This window comes from Hyperoodon ampullatus (assembly GCF_949752795.1).
Source record: "Hyperoodon ampullatus genome assembly, chromosome: 12".
Lineage (NCBI taxonomy): Eukaryota > Metazoa > Chordata > Mammalia > Artiodactyla > Ziphiidae > Hyperoodon > Hyperoodon ampullatus.
This window is the reverse complement of record NC_136925.1, coordinates 81,382,674-81,402,394: the sequence shown is the minus strand read 5'-3', so window position 1 is coordinate 81,402,394 and position 19,721 is coordinate 81,382,674. Positions and strand designations below refer to the sequence as shown.

Here is a 19,721-nt window from a genome sequence, read left to right as displayed (position 1 = left end):
TAACAGCAACATTGAATCCTGTGTGTGGTCCAGGCCAAGAAGTAGGACTGAGCTCCAGATCAAAGATGCCTGAAGTGTCCGGTGTCCACCGTATGGCCTTGCTGACACTGGGGACAGTGAGGCTTGGGACACCATCTCTTCTCCTGCTCACAGGCCCTAGTGCAAGTTAGTCGAGGGGGCCGGGCAGGGCGAGCTTCCAGCACGACCGTCCTGTGGTTACCACTTCCCTGGGATGGAAACCCCACACTCGTACCAGCCCACGTAGTAGTAGGGGGTCCCAAAGCCTATGTTGCCAAAGCTGACTGGCTCCTGGCGGTACTGGCGATAGTAGCCTGGAAGGTAAAAGGAAAGAGAGGAAAGAATAATCAGCAATATTGTGATTTATAATTGGTCCTCATCTCCATTGGAGCACAGAGCTCCTGAAGCTCTTGGAACTTCCTGAGTGACAAGAGCTATACAGGTGTGTGGAATATTATTATATTCATAGTAAACCCTGTTTCAACCACCCCGGAGTTTATGATAATGACGTGACTTTCGGAAAGCACCTAAGGATGAGGGCTGGTCACCAGTGGAACCAACCGTGTGATTGTAGGGGGGGAACCTTCAGCCCTACCCACAACTTCCAGGGAGAAGAGAGGGGCTGGAGATGGAGTTCAGTCACGAATGGCCAATGATCTCATCAATTGTGCCCAGGTAATGAAGCCTCCAGAAAACCCCCAAAGGACAGGTTTGGAGAGCTTGCAGGTTGGCGAGCACGTGGAGATTCAGGCAGGGTGGTGCTTGGAAGGGGCGTGGATGCCCCCTGCCCTTCCCCACACCTTGCCCTATGCATCTCCTCCACCCGGCTCTTCCCAAGTTACCTCCTTTTATAATAAACCGAAACTTAGTAAGTGAAATGTCTCTCTGAGTTTTGTGAGCCCCTCTAGCAAGTTAATCAAATCCAAAGAGGGGGTCATGGGAACCTCTGATTTATAGCCTGTCCTTATCAGAAGGACAGGTGACCATGTGGACTTGTGATTGGCATCTAAAGTGGATGAAGAGGGCTTCCCTGATGGCGCAGTGGTTGAGAGTCCGCCTGCTAATGCAGGGGACACGGGTTCGTGCCCCAGTCCAGGAAGATCCCACATGGCCATGGCCACTGAGCCTGCGCGTCCGGAGCCTGTGCTCCGCCAACGGGAGAGGCCACAACAGTGAGAGGCCTGCGTATCGCAAAAAAAAAAAATAAAATAAAGTGGATGAAGAGGGGCAGTCTTGTAGGACTGAGGTCTGAAACTATGGCATCTGATGCTATCTCTGGGTAAGTGGTTTCAGAACAGAGTTGAACTGTAGAGCTCCCACTGGTGTTGGAGAATTGCTTGGTGGTGCGGGAAAAGAACCCACACTGGGAATTGGTGTCTGTATCGTAGCATCAAAAGCACCTGAACCAACAGGAAGAATCCCCATCCTTACAACCTCCTTTTAGACAGAAGACTTCTGATAAGTTGTTCTTGCGACAAAAGTTACTTCCAAATAAATACAGCCATTTTTGTGTGGAGTCACAATACCCACCCTCTGAGGTTTATCCCAAGGATGATTTGTGGGGATAATCCAGTCTCCACATGTGTGACACAGGTAGGAAAGCGTGCTCATCAGTCCTCCCTCCCTCTCCACAGAGGAAGATCGTTTTAGTCAATCACAATGGAGCACTCCCAGTAGGGCAGGCCCTGAGCTGCGCAAGCAACCTTAACCAAGATTCCCACAGAATCTGGGGCCCCTGACTTGCCTAGAACCTCAGGCCTCCAAGATGTACGTCTTGGAATCTGCGGTAGACTTTCAGATCTTTCAAGTAAATCTCTCAGAGGAAAGAATCCTGCAGCAGTTCTGACCACTTCTCCTTTCAAGAAGTGATGCTCCAACCTCCTCAAAAAATGTTGGCAACTCAACAGCTGCTCTCACCCCTTTGGCCCTGTGTCCTCTTATAAGATGAAAGGTTACCTGCCATTCCGCCAGTGAGTTTCTGATGAACCAGCACCTCTGTTCAGAGCCAAAACCATGACAACAGTCACAGAAACACAGTGAAATACAAATAAGGCATTTAACACTAACCCTGGGGCACTGCAAGATCCTGAAACAATTAAGAGATGTGGTATATTATGTATGTTTATTGTGATTGTTAATTTTCTGTGTCAACTTGGCTAGGATATGGCATCCAGCTATTTGGTCAAATATTTTTCTAGGTGTTTCTGTGAAATTATTTTCTAGATGAGATGAACATTTCCATCAGCAGACTTTAAGTAAAGCAGATTACTCTCCACAATGTGGGTGGGCCTCATCCAACTAGTTGAAGGCCCTAGTAGGAAAGGACTGACTTTCCCTGAAGAGAGGGGTCTTCTGCCAGAAGCCTGCCTTCGGACTAACTGCAGCATTGGCTCTTCCCGGGGTCTCTAGCAGGCTTGCTGGCCCACCCTGTAGATTTTGGACTTGCCAGCCTCCACAATCATAGAGCCAGTTCCTTAAAATAAATCTTGTTCTCTCTCTCTCTTTCCCTCTCTCCATCTCTCTCTCTCTCTCTCTCTCTTTCTCCCATTGGTTCTGTTTCTCTGGAGAACCCTGCCTAATATACCTGTTTTACTGTTTTGTGTATTTTAATGTATCTTAATTTTTTGAAAATGGGTAATCTTTGTACCACCTATGGTATTTTTTTCCAAACTAAAAAATGTTAAAGATCAGAGCATCTTATATCTTAAAAAATGCCAGATCACTAAAAGCGCTGGACTTCATTCAATTGTTCTGTTTATTTGTTTATTTGGGGTCTTGGGGCAGTTAGTAATGTATTACAAGTTGTTAACTTTGAGATTAATACACTTATCTTCACCTTGCAATGCCATCAAGAAATAGTTGATACATGCTCTCCTGAAGCATATCATGGTTGGTTTGTATTTGCTTATTTTTTCTTTCTCTGGACTCTTGTCATGGCATGCTCCACCTGGAAGGCCCTCTAATCTTTGCATGTATTTTTATGCCTCAGCTCAGACTGCCTCTTCTGAAAACCTTCCCTGGAAGCCTCAAGCAGCAGCCCCCGCCCTTTGAACTCAGAGAGTAACTATAATCTACACAATTACCTGACCATGGGACAATCATGTGACATAACTCTTGTCCTTATTTGTACTTTAAGTTGCTTTTGCTCTTAGTTACCTTTCACATATTTATCCTCCCTTCCCAATTACTGACCATGTTTCCTGAGAGTAGGGGTAAGGTCTTATATTCCTTTGTGTCCCTACCTCTCCAAGGCTCACCCTAAACCCAGCATGTGGTAGGAGTATTTTGTTTCTTCCTTGTTTTTATGCTCCAAAATTCTGCTAATATCCATCTTCAAATGGTAAACCAAATGCGGAGCTACAGTGACTTTTCTCCTTGTATCAGCCCTCCTCTCCACCCCCCGGTATAGTACCCTGGGCCTTTGCTCACATTACCTTGAATGGCAGGGAGGGCTTCTATGTAGGACTGAGGCCCTGTTCTTCCATCCAGGTGTGAATCCACAAATTGACAATGGTCTTCACCTCTTCCCCAACTGTCCCCAATGCTGTAGAAGGTATCTGCATAAAGGAATACGATGCGTCAGTGACGGCTCCAGAACTGCCACAGCTGGCTGAGGAATTTGCACAAGCTTTGAAGTGGGCACATGACTTAAACTCTGTGTGTCATACCTTCCATGTTTGAAAGAGGGTGATAATGGCACCGATTTCAAAGTGTTATAAGGATTCAGCAAGATCGGGTATGCTAAATACTTAGCGAGTGTTCATTAAATGGAAACTACTAAGATTATAGGCATTTTCAGCCTGTAAATGGGAGACCTTTCTACTCTTTGGTTTAAGAAAAAGGAGGAAACTCTGATAGGCAGAGACTGTATTATGAAATAATTGTGAAAAGCATGAATACCTAGAAAAATAGAAGAAACTCTTTTCATACATAACTAGAAGTAGGGGGTGTGTCTGTAGCATGAGGTGCTGTCCTTGGTCCTGAACCAGAGCTGCACAGTAGGGCAAAGTTGCTTCTCTCAACCCTGGGATACCAGACATGGCTGTGTCACCTCTCCCAGGAATTCTGAAGCAGAGGAACAAAAGGGGAGTGTGTGCAAGAGGGAAAAAAAGAGCAGCAAGAGACAGACAGACCGGCTGTAGGGAGAGGCGTAGACACGGAGACATTGCAAGAGCGGGGGATGGCTGGGGAGAGTTTGACATTATCTAGAAATGATGAGCACTAGCAACCTATGACAAAATATAAACCAGCTGAGGGAACGTTTTCTTTCTTTTTAAATGTATGTACTAGAAAAATTAAAAGTTGTGCAAACTTTGAAATACAAAACAATTTTGGGTAGGTGGGTGAGTTAAAACCAGCAGGGTAGAAATGGCATTTTGAAATGTTAGTAGTTCAAGGTAAATACTTATGTTATTCTTTGTTTTAATCCCCTACCATGATGAAAACAATGTGATTTTTGGACACAGAACAAAGAGCGCACCTCATATGTTTCACCATCCACATTGTTTCTCTGTAAAGTTGTTCCAATGGCAAAAATCGTAGGGGGTACTTTTCCTCAATACTTCCAGCTTACACTCATACCTTAAAGAAACTTAAAGGCCGTTTTTCTTCGTTGTTAATGTTATGGGATTAACAACAAAGAAAAACAGCCTTTAAGTTTCTAACAGAATTTTGGATTTCATTCCTAAAAAGTAGTCGATTTAAAATATATACATATATTCCTGGGTACCAATGTAAATACTAGTCACTCCAGAATAGAGCCTGCAAAACTGGTTTGCACTTGAGCCAGACTGAGATGTGATGAGTCGATACCTCAAATGCATTCTGATGCACCTGCTATGTCAAGTTAGCATCTGATAAACTAAAAGCTTTCCACACCTTCCCATAGCACACCATCCCTAAAGACCTACCTTTCAGGTTATCACTGAGGTAGATCTTATACCGCAGTGAATTACAAAGAACGACTCCCACAAACTTTCTGTACCATGTCCGCTTCACGTACTGTCGGCCGTGGCAGTCCGTGTAGCCAGGGTCATGTTTGAAAGCAAATGGGATCCAGATGGGCTCACCACCTGGACGACACACAGCACACCTTCTAAGTCATGGCGTTTCACAGTGTTTATTCTTGCACAAAATACCAGAGAATCTGATTTATTCACTGGGACTTCCCCTTCTCTCAGGGCTTTTCTGAGCAGTTTTCCCACCTCCCAGTGGTCTCTCTCTGTCTGTCTTTTCTCTTCTTTCTTTGTACTGAAGTACAACTGGGGAGTTCCTTGTACCTGAATGCAGTTAACGTATTTGCATTTCTATAAAGGATTCTCAGAGTAAGAAAAAGCCTAATTTAAGCCAAGAAACATAAGCTATAATGGCAAATTTGACCTTGCAGGGCATGTCACCCTACCTCCCCACCCTCAAAATCCCTCAGCACAGGCACCTCCTGTTCTTGTCACTTATAAGACCAGCCCTGAACTTAAGCAATAGGTCTTTCTTGGTTTATTTGAAAAACAAAGTAAAATTTTGTCGTACACTTAATGCATTTTGCTATCTTTTCAGCAATTTAAAATATTCAAAGGGGTTATGAAAATAAAGTTATCTATTTTCATAGATACTGGCCACCCATAATGGTTTTTATAGATATTGGCTGCTATGGCCCTATTTAAAAATTTCCAGAACATGCTTTTCCCTAGATTAGGATGATGGGTGCAAAGAAACCACAGAAGTTATCAGAAAATTATGAAAATACAAAAATGGTTCAGCGTGTCTACTTGTAACCATAAGAATCTCATATTCAATATTCAACTTGATTACTAGAATGTCAAGTTTATCAAGAAGAGAAACTTACCTGGTGGCCTCACAACAAGCAAAGGATTATCTGTAGAATGAAAAATAAATAATTGACTTCACTATTACATCACACAACCATGCAACTGTTGAAATGTTTTTTTTTGTAATTAAAAGAACTAACCAACCTAGAATAGATAAAGTGTAAGATTCATTTGACAGATGCTAAGACATTCCCTTAGTTTTTATTTTCTAGGCATTTCCTTTCAAGAAATACTCTTTTCCATTTATATTGTCTTATTATTTATATAGAAGGTGTGGGTCCTTGAAGATAATATTTTGACATTGGGTACTACAAAATAATTCAATACTCATTATGTTTTAAAATGTGTCCATCTTGGGAAAACAGTTCAGTGGTTTCTTAAAAAAGTAAAAACACACACCTACTATGCAATCCATCCATTCTACTCTTGAGTATTTACCCAAGAGAAATTAAAGCATATGTCCTTAAAAATACTTGTACATGAATGCTCATGGCAGATTTATTTGTAATAGTCCAAAAGTAGGAACAATCCAATGTCTATTAACAGGTGAATAGATACAAACTGTGGCACATACAATGGAATACTGCTAAGTAATAAAAAAGAATGAACTACTTATAAATATGACAACATGGATGGATCTCAAAAGGATGCTAAGTGAAAGAAGCCAGACAAAAGAACTCACACTGTATGATTCCATTGATACAAAATTCTAGAAAGTGCAAATGAATCCATAGTGACAGAAGGCCCATGAGTGGTTGTCTGAGAAGAGGCGAGAGGATGGGCACACGGGGAGGGAAGGGAGGGCTGGATTGTACAGCAGCAGGAAGAGACTGTCAGGGTGATGGAGCTGTTCACCAGCATGACTGCAGTGATGGCTCCAAGGGTATAAACATACCTCAAAACTTCCTCAGCTGTACATTTTGAGGATGAACAGTTTACTGTATGCCATTTCTACCTCAATAAGCTGTTTTAAAACATGTCTAGGGCTTCCCTAGTGGCGCAGTGGTTGAGAGTCCGCCTGCCGATGCAGGGGACACGGGTTCGTGCCCCGGTCCAGGAAGATCCCGCATGCCGCGGAGCGGCTGGGCCCGTGAGCCATGGCCGCTGAGCCTGCGCGTCCGGAGCCTGTGCTCCGCAACAGGAGAGGCCACAACAGTGAGAGGCCCGTGTACTGCAAAAAAAAACCCAAAAAACAAAAAAAAAAGGTCTATATCTTAGCCCAAATAGTGCCACTTAATATGAAACTACATTATAAGGAGTTCTGCTTTAGAAGAAGTTCATTTTTATAAAATACAGGCCAGGTAAACATGGGCCATCCTTTTTTTTTTTTTTTTTTAATTATCACAGATTAAAATTACTTTTTTAGGGTACACATCCTATGAATTTTTTTTTTTTTTTTTTTTGCGGTACACGGGCCTCTCACTGTTGTGGCCTCTCCCGTTGCGGAGCACAGGCTCCAGATGCGCAGGCTCAGCGGCCATGGCTCATGGGCCCAGCCACTCCGTGGCATGTGGGATCCTCCCAGACTGGGGCATGAACCCGTGTCCCCTGCATTGGCAGGCAGACTCTCAACCACTGCGCCACCAGGGAAGCCCCATCCTATGAATTTTTAACACACATATAGACTCATGGAACTCCACCACAATCACACACAGCACATTTTCATCTCCTCCAAATCTGCTTTGTGCTGCCCCTTTGTACAGATCGTTCATTCTGACATCATCTGCTGTCTATAAAATAAAGCGACATACCATTAGCTATAAGTGTAAATGCTTGTTTTACTCTCCTGCTCTTAGGAAATAATCTAACCAAATGGAAGCGACAGCCACGTTAGTGTGGAGCCGACCCAGCTGGGCTTCTGTAAGTGCCTGTCTTGGGACCAGGGGTACCAACTCTCCAGCCTGGCTTCCTATACAGAAAGGCTGCCAAGCCGGCACCTGCCACCATGGGCCAGCTCTGTGTGTACTGCCTCAGACCATGACCACGGGGACATTTCACTGAAGGGCTTAAGAGCTCTGCACACCAGCATCCCAAAGTAGGGACATCCTCTGAGTGATATTGCTTGCAAGATGGACAGTATTTTAATTAGATCCTCCATATTAAGTAGAGACATTTTTGTCTCCTAGTAAAGGAAGCAACTTAGAGATCTGACTAATTGAAAGAAGCAACTGGCCCTCAGGTCACATGACATTTATGCTCTTCAGCTGTTTGCAATTAAAAAACAAAAGGAATTTATCTGTGTAACTAAATCTCTACTGATAGGTTCAAACTTATCTTTCCCACAGGGTTGAAAACTAGATTTTTCCCCCCCTTTTCATTGGAATTTGACCTTTTCACTTCCCAGGCAGTTCCAATGATTACTTTAAATTTTATTATCCAACTTTTAGCTTAGCAGAAAGAAAATCATGTTTATCTTATAAAATGACATCCAATATGAACTGATTAAAGAGAAGAGGATTTAACTTCTTCAGTTTTTATTCTATTGTAGACATGATTTCAGACTATTTGTTTTTAAGAAAAGGAAAAAAACGAGAACATGAAGTCACCCATACCTGATTCTGTGACAAATGAGACCGAAGGGCTGATAGGTCCATAGCCGTGAGGATTTTTGGCTTGAACTTTGAAATAATACCTGAAATTGGAAGAAAACATTTTTTGAAAGAGAACCTCGTTTAATTTTTGTGTAATGAGACATACACCCACACTATTCAGCACCTACTCTGTGGCAGGGTTTGAGTCCTATTTTTCACAAATGCATACACCACTGCTATTTCTTCGGGTTATTTCTAAACTTTCTCATTTTCGAATAACTTTTCAAAACAATACATGTGACTAATGGGAACAGAGGGGCATACTGGGCAAACAGGTCACTTAGATTGTGTGTGTTATTTAGAGCATCAAGGGTTGAACTGCCCCGCGCAGGCCCGTCCTTGGATGCAATGGTCTCCTCTTGCCCCGTCTTGAGCTCTACTGACCCGAGGGAGAAGCTGGAGCAGTGAAACGCTTACCAAGCAGAATTCCAATCGTAACCTAATTCTAATCACTGGACTGTGTGTGAAAAAGCAGGATGTTTGACAGTGTGACAATGCAAACCCATTGTTGGCAGGGAGAAGGCTAAGCAGTCCTGAGGCTGGTCTCCTCGGGGGAACTAACATGACAGCAATGTTCTGGGTGCAGGACAAGCGCTATGCTTGGCTCGGGAGCCTTAAAGTCACTGAGTTTCCAGCTTCTGTGCCTCGAGGAAAGAGAAGCAAGTCCGGGAAGGGGAAGTGGAAAAGGCCTGGAGAGGCTTTGCTGTGGATTAATCTTTTTCTTGGAACAGAGAATGTGCTAGAAAGCACATTGTCTGAATCAGCCTGTTCATCTAGAGGGAGAATGACAAGCCAGGTAGATTGGGAGTCCCAGGGCATCTTACTTTGGACTCTGATGAGCTACAGGACCAAAAGTGGTGATGAGAAAATACTGGAGACCAACACAGTTAAGACCCACTCTACCTACTGCTCATCTCTGTGCTGTCCTCCCCTCTGGGATTCCAGGTGTCATCTGTGCTCTCTTAGCCCCTAAGTATCAATACTTCCAGGTAAAGAAGGCGGGTAAAAAAAATCCCTGTGAGGGGAAGCTCTCCACCACTTCAGAGAGTTCAGAAGGAGTCTTGGTTTCCAGCCAGCAGAAGCGACACTTTAATGCTACAAAATCCTGTATTTGATTGTCAGACACACAGATCACATGCACTAATTAAGATACCCTAAATTTTTAAAAGGAGAATTATTTACATTTAGAGAGCAAAGGCATGTGTCCACGGCACCTCTGCCCTGGCACCAAGCCTCCTGAGTTTCTGAGCTTCTGAGAACCCCAAGGGAGCCTCTGGTCTCACAGATACACAGAAATATTTGACTTGGGGTTTGCTTAAACAGAAAGCAAAGAAAAGCCCATTCAGTAAAATCAAGCCTCCTTTTAAGCTTTCCAACAAAGTATATTCACGTCTCATTTAGGACAGAATCCTTTTTTAAATTTCATTTTTTTATACAAAAGATATGCACAATTAAGAACATAGGAATTCCCAAATCTCAATTCACTCAGCATTTCGTGTTTTCTCAGTTGTGCGTACTTTTAACTCAGCGGTCGTGGAGTTATTTAAGGCAGACTCTGCTGGCAGTTCAAACAGTGGGTTGGGCATACATCAATGATAACAGTCCAACTTTACGGATACTTTTTTTTCCTTAAAAAAATAGGAGGGCTTCCCTGGTGGCTCAGTGGTTGAGAGTCCGCCTGCCGATGCAGGGGACACGGGTTCGTGCCGGTCTGGGAAGATCCCACATGCCGCGGAGTGGCTGGGCCTGTGAGCCATGGCCACTGGGCCTGCGCGTCGGAGCCTGTGCTCCGCAACGGGAGAGACCACAACACTGAGAGGCCCGTGTACCGCAAAAAAAAAGGAAATCAAAACCTAGAGCGTGACACTGATATTCAGAGGCTACCGGGGACCTTTCTGTTGAATATTTCTCAAGCCGTCCCTGGAGCCAAGCTGCTACCTCTTCCCCAGCTCCAGAGACTATTCCGATTTCTTGGTTGTATCCATTTGGTTTTACCACTGAAACCTACGTCTTCTCCAAATCTACCCTCCTGTCCACACAAGAATTCCAGTCCTCCACAAAGCCCACAGGGCGCAGTTCTAAAGATGTATTTCCACTTGAACTCGCCTAATATGTCAAAGTAAGTTTAAATATGCTGAGCTGAAAAACAACATGGGATTATGAAGGAAGTAAAATTCCTATTTTCGAAAACCACATTAAACTTTTTCTACGGACTAAAATGTATATTTCATACCCTGAAGAGTCTCTGTCTCACCCAAGTAACAAAAGCAATCCATGCCTTGCCTTCTTATATAAGCTTCTGGCACCTTCTTTTGAATAGCCTCCATGGTGACAAATCTTTGTACTTTAGGTATGGACTTAAAATATGAAGATTCCAGAAAGTGATTCAGGGCTGAGTTGGGTGAATAAGGTGGACAATGCCCACTTAATCTTGTCAAAAAAGAAGATTCAGTTATAAAGAACCAAAGCCAGTTTTTACATCCTGTCTCCTCTTGGGCTGGACTGACTTCTGCGTCTCTTACGAGGACTCTGAAGGGGGACCTGAGAAGCCCTGAGGACTGTGCAGAGGGTGGGGAGATGCAGCCTCCGTGGGATAAGCACATGGACGCTCCAGTGAGCCCATCGGAGATGCCCTGCGTTAGGGGAAACGCGGGGAAAAATGAGCGTCCTTACATCGTGCCACGCTTCCCGGGCTGTAAAAGCTCAGCAGCTGTTGTGGGGGGTGCGGAGGAAGCCTCTGTAGGAGGAAGCACACGCCCCGCTTTCCAGCCAGCCCACTCCCTCTGCAGGACGCAGGAACCACGGGGCAGGGGCGGCTGCTGCTCCCAGCCTGTCTATCAGGACGCCCAGTGTGGGTGGACGCAGGACTCGAGCCTCAGGGGACACTAGGGCCCTCTGGGACCAGCTGGTCCAGCCTCCAGCCTCCTCTCCTCCCCACTTCCCTGTCCCCCCCTCCCCCACATCAGCCTCCCTCTCTTCCTTAAACCCACCGGCTTCCCAACACCCTTCCTGCCTGGAGCAACTTGAGCTGCTCATCCACCTTCTCCAGGTGAAGTGCTGTTTATCTTACTCCCCACGGAAGCTCATCTGGCTGCATGCTAACCCCCAAGCTCAGGCAGAAAGCCCCCTATCATACCCTCAGAGCCCAGTGTACTTCTCGCTCACAACACTGGCCGGGGAAAGTTCATACTTACGCGTCTATAAACCATCTGCCTCCACCAGGCTGTGCGAGCCATGAGGGGCCACGGTGTACTGTGTGCCCCTGCCCCACGCGCTCCCCATGCCCACTGCTCTCTCCTGTGTGCAGCCCGGTGCCTGGCCTGAGCAGACACTCAGTTAAGCACCTACCGGTGGATCGTGGACACACAGTCATACCTACTGAAAGAATGAATAAACCATCCTACATAACCATGCCCTGTTATTATTCACAACTCAGCATCAGTTTGGTACCAAAAGTTGCCACAGGAACGCTGGACTGTGGAGGGTGCAGGAGACCGGGATTTGCAAGGAGCCATGAGGCCAAACATCCCTAAGGCCTCTTTCAGCTGATACTGAGGCTGTGCTGTAAAAACATTCACTCTGCCCACAATAAAAAAAATGGGATGTTGACTTCGTTTTCTTTAGTTTTATTCTTTTCGTAATGAATCAACTTTTCGTTACTATCAGAGAAGAAGAGCTAAGACAAGTGCTCCCTCAGTTTCCTGTGTTTTATTTGCTGGCTCTCAAAATTTATAACAGTTTGTGAAAGCGCAGTGCAAGGGAGCCCAGGACATTAGCAGGCCCTGAGGAAAGTTCTCCGCTAGTGCAGAAGTCTCTCAGTGCCCAAGGACATTGTCCAGTTTCTATCCCTTTCAACACATTTCTGTTTAAGGAGAGTATTTTGTTCCAATCTCCTCTGTGTTCCTCTGACTCTATAAAAAATGGGAGACCCTGGGTCCAAGTCACTTCATGTAAAACACTTTGCTATGGAAATACAGTGGCTTGACGTGACACGGTGTGCTAGAGCCATTCTACAGGCTTCAGAGAGCCAATCGTTAAATATCAGGAATTCCGCAGAGCCAGAGTTGCTCAAAATTGGCCACGGTGGGAGAAATTGGCAAATACCATAAACCAGTTGTTATTGTTTTGGGTTTTTCTTCCCAGAGAGCCAGTTTACAAGCATACCACAGCTCGACCATTGTGTTCTTTCCTGATGGCTGTTACCAGCAAAACCACATAGTATAAAAGAGGAAATGCACACTCATGCTGTTTGTACCCTCGAAACAAGTTCTGCATATTTCACACTGGGGCCTCCCTCTCAGATGGCCCTCTGGCTAGCGAGCCACTGCCCCGACTAGGTTACACGCTTCTTGTAACCATTATTAATGGGTAGAATACATCTTTCTTGAATGATCTGAACTTGTACAGTATAGAGTCTGAGTAATTGCTGCTCCATCAATGTCACGTACAAAGCTTGTGCTGCCTAAGCCACCATGGTTTGAGTGCAAACAGATCGATCCCCTTTCAACACACAGAGCAGGCTTTCCCTCCCCAATGGTGGGTAGTTTTAGTCTCCGGAAAATAGGGAACAAAATAGAAATACAATAATCTAACAATTACGGTGCCCACAGTGCTTTCTCCTAAGAAAAATACATGACATATGGTGAGCATTCATTGATAGTCTATGAGAACTAACTAGAGAATTCAAAAGAAACCATAAAAACATTTTTGATTAATCCTTTCCTTTTCAACCTAAGGATATATCCATGACCAGGCACATAGGTCTCATTTTCTGTTTGTAAATGACTGACACATCATACCTCGTGTTTGGCTTCAGGTTCTCAATGGGCAGGTGAGTTACTGATGAAGCTTGGGTGGACCACTTGTTCCTGATGAAGTCTTCATAGGATGCACTGTAAACCAAGTAACCTACAAGTGGAAAGGAGGCAGGACCCAATGAGCAACAAGGAACCACATCACACCAGAGGCATAACCCAGGGGAGGACGATGGGGAGGAAACAGTGGCGTGGAGGCAGCTCTGTGCGAGAAGTCAAGACGGGAGTGTGTTGGGTCAGACGGGATAGAACGCTGGTACCCGCTGGTGAAACCAGATGCAGATGACGAAATTAAAGACTCTTCCTGATGACTAGCTGGTTCCCTACTTCTCTTCCGCGTCCTCATCTCCCACGTTCCCTGGCCTTCCTCATCTCCTTAGAACTGATCACGTCTGTGAACGCGCAGCAGAAGAAAAGAACAGTGACCTCCACACAAGTTTTTAAGAAGTTCCCGGTAGAGATACATACAATTGTCCTTCACGTGAAACGAAGAAACCGTGGTGGTGAATGCCGTGTGTGTGGCTGAAAGACCCCAGACTCACGGCGGGTGATCTCCTCACCTACTGCTATCGGCTCTTCTTCAGTTTCCAGTCATTGAATATCTCTGCCCGCCCTTGACCTCGATGTCTAGTGACAACAGTCAGGCAGCTCTTTTCTCTGCCTTATCTGCTGTTAATGGGCCTCAGCGGGTGGGCCCTCAGCCCTGACACCTGCCCAGCCTCCAAGGCTGCCTCATCAGGCCAAGCGAAGCTCAGTCACAGCTTCACACATTCTTTACTTACGTTGGAAGGAAATCGTTGTCAAGTACTTTCTACATGCCAGACATCATGCCGAATCCTTTGGATTAAGTTTTACTTTGATGAATTCTCCTGGACATAGGTTTCCCTGCCCTCATTCTGACACATGAGGAGACTGAGTCTTAGAGAGGGGGTAAAAATCTGGTCCAAGTTCACATTCGTTAATTCATTCAACAAATATTTACTGTGTGCCTTCTATGTGTCAGACACTGCACTAAGTGCTGGAGGTCAAATGGCGACTCGTTTTATCTAAAACTCCAGGAGCAGTAGGCAGGCAGGCAAACAGGATGATACAGCCGTGATGAGAACTAAGAAGGAGCGGCCCACGCGCCGGGGGATACGGGGTGGGCAGAGCTTCCCCAGGGCCCCGAAATGGGGCTGATGACTGAAGGATGGGAAGTAGCTAAGATGCATGGTGGGAGGTGGGGTGGGTTCCAGGTAGAGGGAAGTCCTGGGCAAAGATGCTGAAGAGGGAGGAACCAGGAGAAGGCGGAGCCTCCGAGTGGCAGGGTGGGAGGAGAGGGCGACAAGAAATGAAGCTGAGGAAGCACAAAATGGAAAACATATGCAGGGCCCTTTGGTCACAAAGGCTTCTGCTTTTCATTCTAGAAGAAAGGGAACACGTCGAAGGGGTGACACAACAAGACTGTCTTCATCTCTCTGGTGCAAAACGGAGAACCGACAGGGTGTGGGGCATGGATGGGACGGTCTAGCTAGACAGCTGTCACAATATCCAGGTGAGAGGCGGTGACAACTCAGGTCCCGTGGTGTTAATGGAAGGAAATGGATGCATGCAAGAGAAATCTGAAAGGTGAAGCTGACAGGACTTAGTGATGAACTGAATATAGAGGGGAACTGAAAGGAGATTTTAAGATGACTCCAAAGCTTCCAGCTTGCAAAAATGGATGGAAAAGTGAGGGCTTCTCTGAGATAGAAAGCCCAGATGAGCAGGTTTGGGGCTCTGAAGGATCATGAGTTTGATTCTGGATACGCTGAGTGTGCGATGCTTTGGAGACATCCCGGTGACGATGTCAACTAGACATGATTTGACTGTTTGAGGCTCAGAGGAGAGGCAGGCTGGGCCTTGAGCTATAAACCAATGACTCCTCTCCCAGATGAATTAAAACCGTGTGCGTGGGTAAAATCCTGGAGCGAGAGAACACAGAGTAAGAGGAAAAGAGAACTTAGGACCAAGCCTTCGGCAAGTCCGATCTCTAATGTTTGCTCAAAGAGGGTGAGCCTGTGAGGGAGACTTGGGTTGAGAGAACTGGATCGCAGGTCAAGGAGGAAAAGATTAATAGCATCAAACGCATCTAAGAGGCAAACAACTTTATTCAGCAACCTGTTCTCTCTGATCGCCTCCATTAAGACCTATTCTGCTGATGGGAATAGTGGATTAGAGTCACACAGCAAATTACCGAGCGCACAGGGGGCAGAAGCAGAGGCACTGGGCTCCGAAGCCTTTCCACGCTGCTTTCCGGAGGAATTCGTTCTTCTCTTTTGTCAACAAATATTTCTTGGGGACCTGGAAGGGCTGCTGCTCTCTCCACAGGGCTCCCTCCTCCTCTGAGGACGGCCACATCAAGCCACACATGCTGCATATAACAAAGGCACAGCCTCACACATGTGCCAGAGGAGCCCTGCTTTGACGGGTCTGCCCGGCTCATCCACCTTGAAATCAACTCCATCAGAATCCTGTGCTTCATCGCACATGCTACGCAGGTTTCTCTGCTTATCCTTGGGTCTGAATTTTTCTAATGTGCTTTCTGAGCACGTGTAACTCCTGCTTTCCCTGTTCTTATCAAAACCTGTCCTGAGGGCTTCCCTGGTGGCGCAGTGGTTGAGAGTCCGCCTGCCGATGCAGGGGACACGGGTTCGGGCCCCGGTCCGGGAAGATCCCACATGCTGCGGAGTGGCTGGGCCCGTGAGCCATGGCCGCTGAGCCTGCGCGTCCGGAGTCTGTGCTCCACAGCGGGAGAGGCCACAACAGTGAGAGGCCCACATACGGAAAAAAAATAAAAAATAAAAACCTGTCCTGAAAAACTCAGAGGCCATCATGTGGGTGATTTCACTATGGAGTCACTCCTGATGGAGTAACTGCCTCATTCATTGCGACTGATCAGGGAAAGCAACGGGTCGCAGGCCTTCTCACTCTGCAGGAGTTTTGTATTGTTTGGATACCACCCGGTTACATGTTGACTCAACCGCTTGTGCAAGAAAGTACAGCTGGTGGAAACCAGCAGAGTGCTCAGTATCTCATGGAGCTACTAGGACCCAGGTGCCCTGCAGTGGGCCCAGAAGTGTGATGTTCTGTTTGGGTCTAGGAAGTATCTGTGTATCCACTTTGCCTCGCTGCTCTACAGCTAAAAGAGCTGGTGCTTGATTCATTTGCTGATGAAGAGCTCCCACAATATTCTCTTTTAGCCTCTGGAGTCTAAACAGCCCTGCTGTTTAGGGCTGTCGTGCGCTGAACTATTCCACAGTAAACAGCTTTGCAGAATCAGCACAACCTTCTATTGGGAGTGCCCGAATCCTTATAAATACTTCAGCCATATTATCTATGCTCGTGGCATGAGTACTCGTGATTAGGGCACTGAGGTTTGGTTTAGGGTTAGGTGTAGGGTATGTGTTGGTGACATGACCTCAAAGTCTCCAGGCAGCTTTGGAAGGCTTGGGATGTGAAGTTAACAAGAGCATGTGTTTCAGAAGCACGACCTCTATGGGATGATACAGGAACTGCTCCGGAGTTAAGTCCAGTGACATTTACCGGGAGTTCTCGGAAGGCTCCTCACGCTGCAGCCCTTGAGGCATGTCTAAGGTGGCTGGCGCTCTCATCCTGTATCCATCCTTCTGTTTTTCAGAAGCCCCGTGGCTCAGGGCATAGTGGTATATTTATTCTAAGTAACATCTGTTATGCAAGAGATCAAAAGCTAAATAGCTTAAGATAAGATTTTCCATTATTTTTTTTTCTGTATGCTTACTTGCTTGCTTTTCAAAATTGCCATTCATAAAATCATATTCAGTTAATAAAAGGATTTTCTGGCTGTTTTGACTACAAGCTTTCCTCCTTCCATTGATTTATTCGTTTTCTATTAGGAACATGCTGGACTTCACAGAAGCTGGCCTCTGCAGCCTCTGCAGCTCACAGGTTGTGGGGGGGAGACCATCACTTACAGTTACACCAAAACTCCGCCCCCTTGACCTGTGCCCTCGCTCTGACCTGGCCCTTACACCTTACCTGGCACAATACCCAGGCACTCTTTCCTGTGTTCCTTATCCTGGTTTTTGGGCTGCTGTGCAAACTCCATTAGAAAAGTTGTTCTTGGATGTGCTTGGATATTTTCTTATCTTTTTTTTTTTTTTTTTTTTGCGGTACGCGGCCTCTCACTGTTGTGGCCTCTCCCGTTGTGAAGCACAGGCTCCGGACGCGCAGGCTCAGTGGCCATGGCTCACGGGCCCAACTGCTCCATGGCATGTGGGATCTTCCCAGACCGGAGCACGAAGCCGTGTCCCCTGCATCGGCAGGTGGACTCTCAACCACTGCGCCACCAGGGAAGCCCTTTCTTATCATTTCAAGAGATAATATTGGGGACATAACGCAAAAGCACTAAAAATTTTGAATTTGATGAACCACACTAGCATAATAGTGACAGATAATATGTCAAACTCTGACTTACAGCACCATCCCCAGTCCCGAGTCACACACACACACATATGTTCCTTCCTCTTATATAACTAACTGACCCAAAAAGAATCCTTTGCAAAAGAAGGGTCTATTCAAAAAAACATTAATTCTTTACTGTAAGAACTTAGCTCAAAAATTTATCCTCAAATATATCCTTGGCAGAATCAAATGAACTCATGAACATCTCACAGGCCAAGACCTAGGAGGCTCAAGATCCCTGGGCACTTTTCCATCACAACTGGGGCCCGTCTAAGGAATTCAGGGACACGGAGACTGGTCTGGAAGCACCCAGCAGACAGGGGAAGGAGGGAAGAGGCTGAGTCACGACCCCAGGGTTGACTGTGACTCCGGGTAGCGCACAATAGGAGCTCTTTCATCACCCGTGCTGTGGGATCTCATCTTCCATGTGGCTCTGTGGACTCCCTGGCTGTTTGCAGGATTACAGAGTATAAGAGATGTGACGACATTTTGCATAGGAGGAAAGCAAGGTCCAGAGAGATGAAGTAGGTAGCTCAAAGTCATAAAAACCAATTTGGGACTCGGATTCAGGACTTCTGACTTCCATCTAGTACTCTTCATACTACCCCACAAAGGCTTCCCGTACTGCCTCTATTTCATCCTTTTAAAAGAAGACATCTGCGTTCATCCATCCAATTCATCATCCAGGTCATGCATCTGTCCATCCATTTAACCTATCCATCCATCCTTGCATCCATCCATCATTCATTTATCCAATCCATCCATTCATGTATCGATCCATCCATCCATCCCTCCATCCATCTATTTCCCATCCATCCACTCATCCATCATCCATCCATCCCTTATTGTCTGTATTTCCCACCTACTGGTTGACAGGAACTCGGAGCATCTGCCTTGGACACACCTGTTATCATATCTCCCGGGGCGGATTTGTCCCAGTCTACAATGACAAATGAGTGGCAGCCTTCCACGGCGACCACAGTGATGTTGCGGGGGGCATGCTGAGGAGGCAGGTCACTCTTCTTCAGGTCGTTTGGAATGATTTCATCCAGGCTGTCCACTTGGAAGTGATCCAGAGCATCAGTCAGAGAGCATGGGACAGACGGGTCTTTATTTAGGTATGTCACATAAGGAGCTGGAAAAGAACAAAGATACCCAGTCAGATTGCTGAGGGCTTTCTCTGGAGGCAGAAACATGATGTCTGCTCCACGGAGTAGACCCCCCGATTCAGTCTCTTCCTGCTAAGCATCCAGGGTCATCAGCCCTGATGCCAAACTCAGACGCACATCCCTAGCTCTCTTGTATGGATCTATATATTTATATCTTTTAACATCATGGTGTCAAAACAGCTTATTGCCCCATCAACATCAATGATTATGACCTCGGTGGTTTTGAAACATCTCTGAGCTACAATGTAATGTAACATAAGCCTGCAGCATTCTGCCATTCCTATGCCCCAAAACTTAGAAGGGTGTGAATCAGCCCGACTTAAGAGTTCTCTCAACTCAGTTCATGCCCTAGGCTGTCTTGGGACCAGAAAAAACCATACACTGATCAAGATACACAGCCTTAGCCTCAGTTCTGGGTGGCCTTCCCTGGGACTTCAGGGACTCACATAACTACCTGCAATGTCTGCACAGGCCAGGCCTGAATACCCTTCTACAACATTACCGCTCAGGACAATAACAGCTACCTCACATTTATGGATAGGCTCAAGCTTTCTCTATACACGTGATCTCAGTAGATACACGGGCCCCAGAATTAAGGCAGGACAAGAACTGATAACCCACACTCCAGCTGAGCCTACGGATGCTGACAGAGGCCCCCCAAAGCAGGGGGCAAACAGAAGCTTTTCCCTCTAGTCCACAGCTCTTCTTATTACATATGCTCTAGAAGTTAGAAAATCCAAGGAATTGGATTTGAGCTTTATACATTCAAGACCCCCAAGTGCTCCCAAGTAACAATTTCTAGAACTTTCTAAACGTTCCATTGCATCTTTTCATACAGGTTCT

The 19,721-nt window shown here is 45.9% G+C and overlaps 1 protein-coding gene across 1 annotated transcript in view; it reads right to left on the bottom strand.

The window, feature by feature from the left end:
• Positions 1-216: 216 nt before the first annotated feature.
• The window catches only part of FNDC1 (fibronectin type III domain containing 1), a gene marked incomplete at both ends in the record, with an annotated part of 97,568 nt that continues 78,063 nt past the window's right edge, over positions 217-19,721 (bottom strand). The window contains 7 exons of the mRNA XM_079716660.1: positions 217-332; positions 3,453-3,575; positions 4,929-5,090; positions 5,861-5,890; positions 8,396-8,475; positions 13,234-13,342; positions 18,614-18,844. Of these exons, the coding sequence (XP_079572786.1) occupies positions 217-332; positions 3,453-3,575; positions 4,929-5,090; positions 5,861-5,890; positions 8,396-8,475; positions 13,234-13,342; positions 18,614-18,844 (851 nt within the window). The remainder of the gene's footprint in view (positions 333-3,452; positions 3,576-4,928; positions 5,091-5,860; positions 5,891-8,395; positions 8,476-13,233; positions 13,343-18,613; positions 18,845-19,721) is intronic.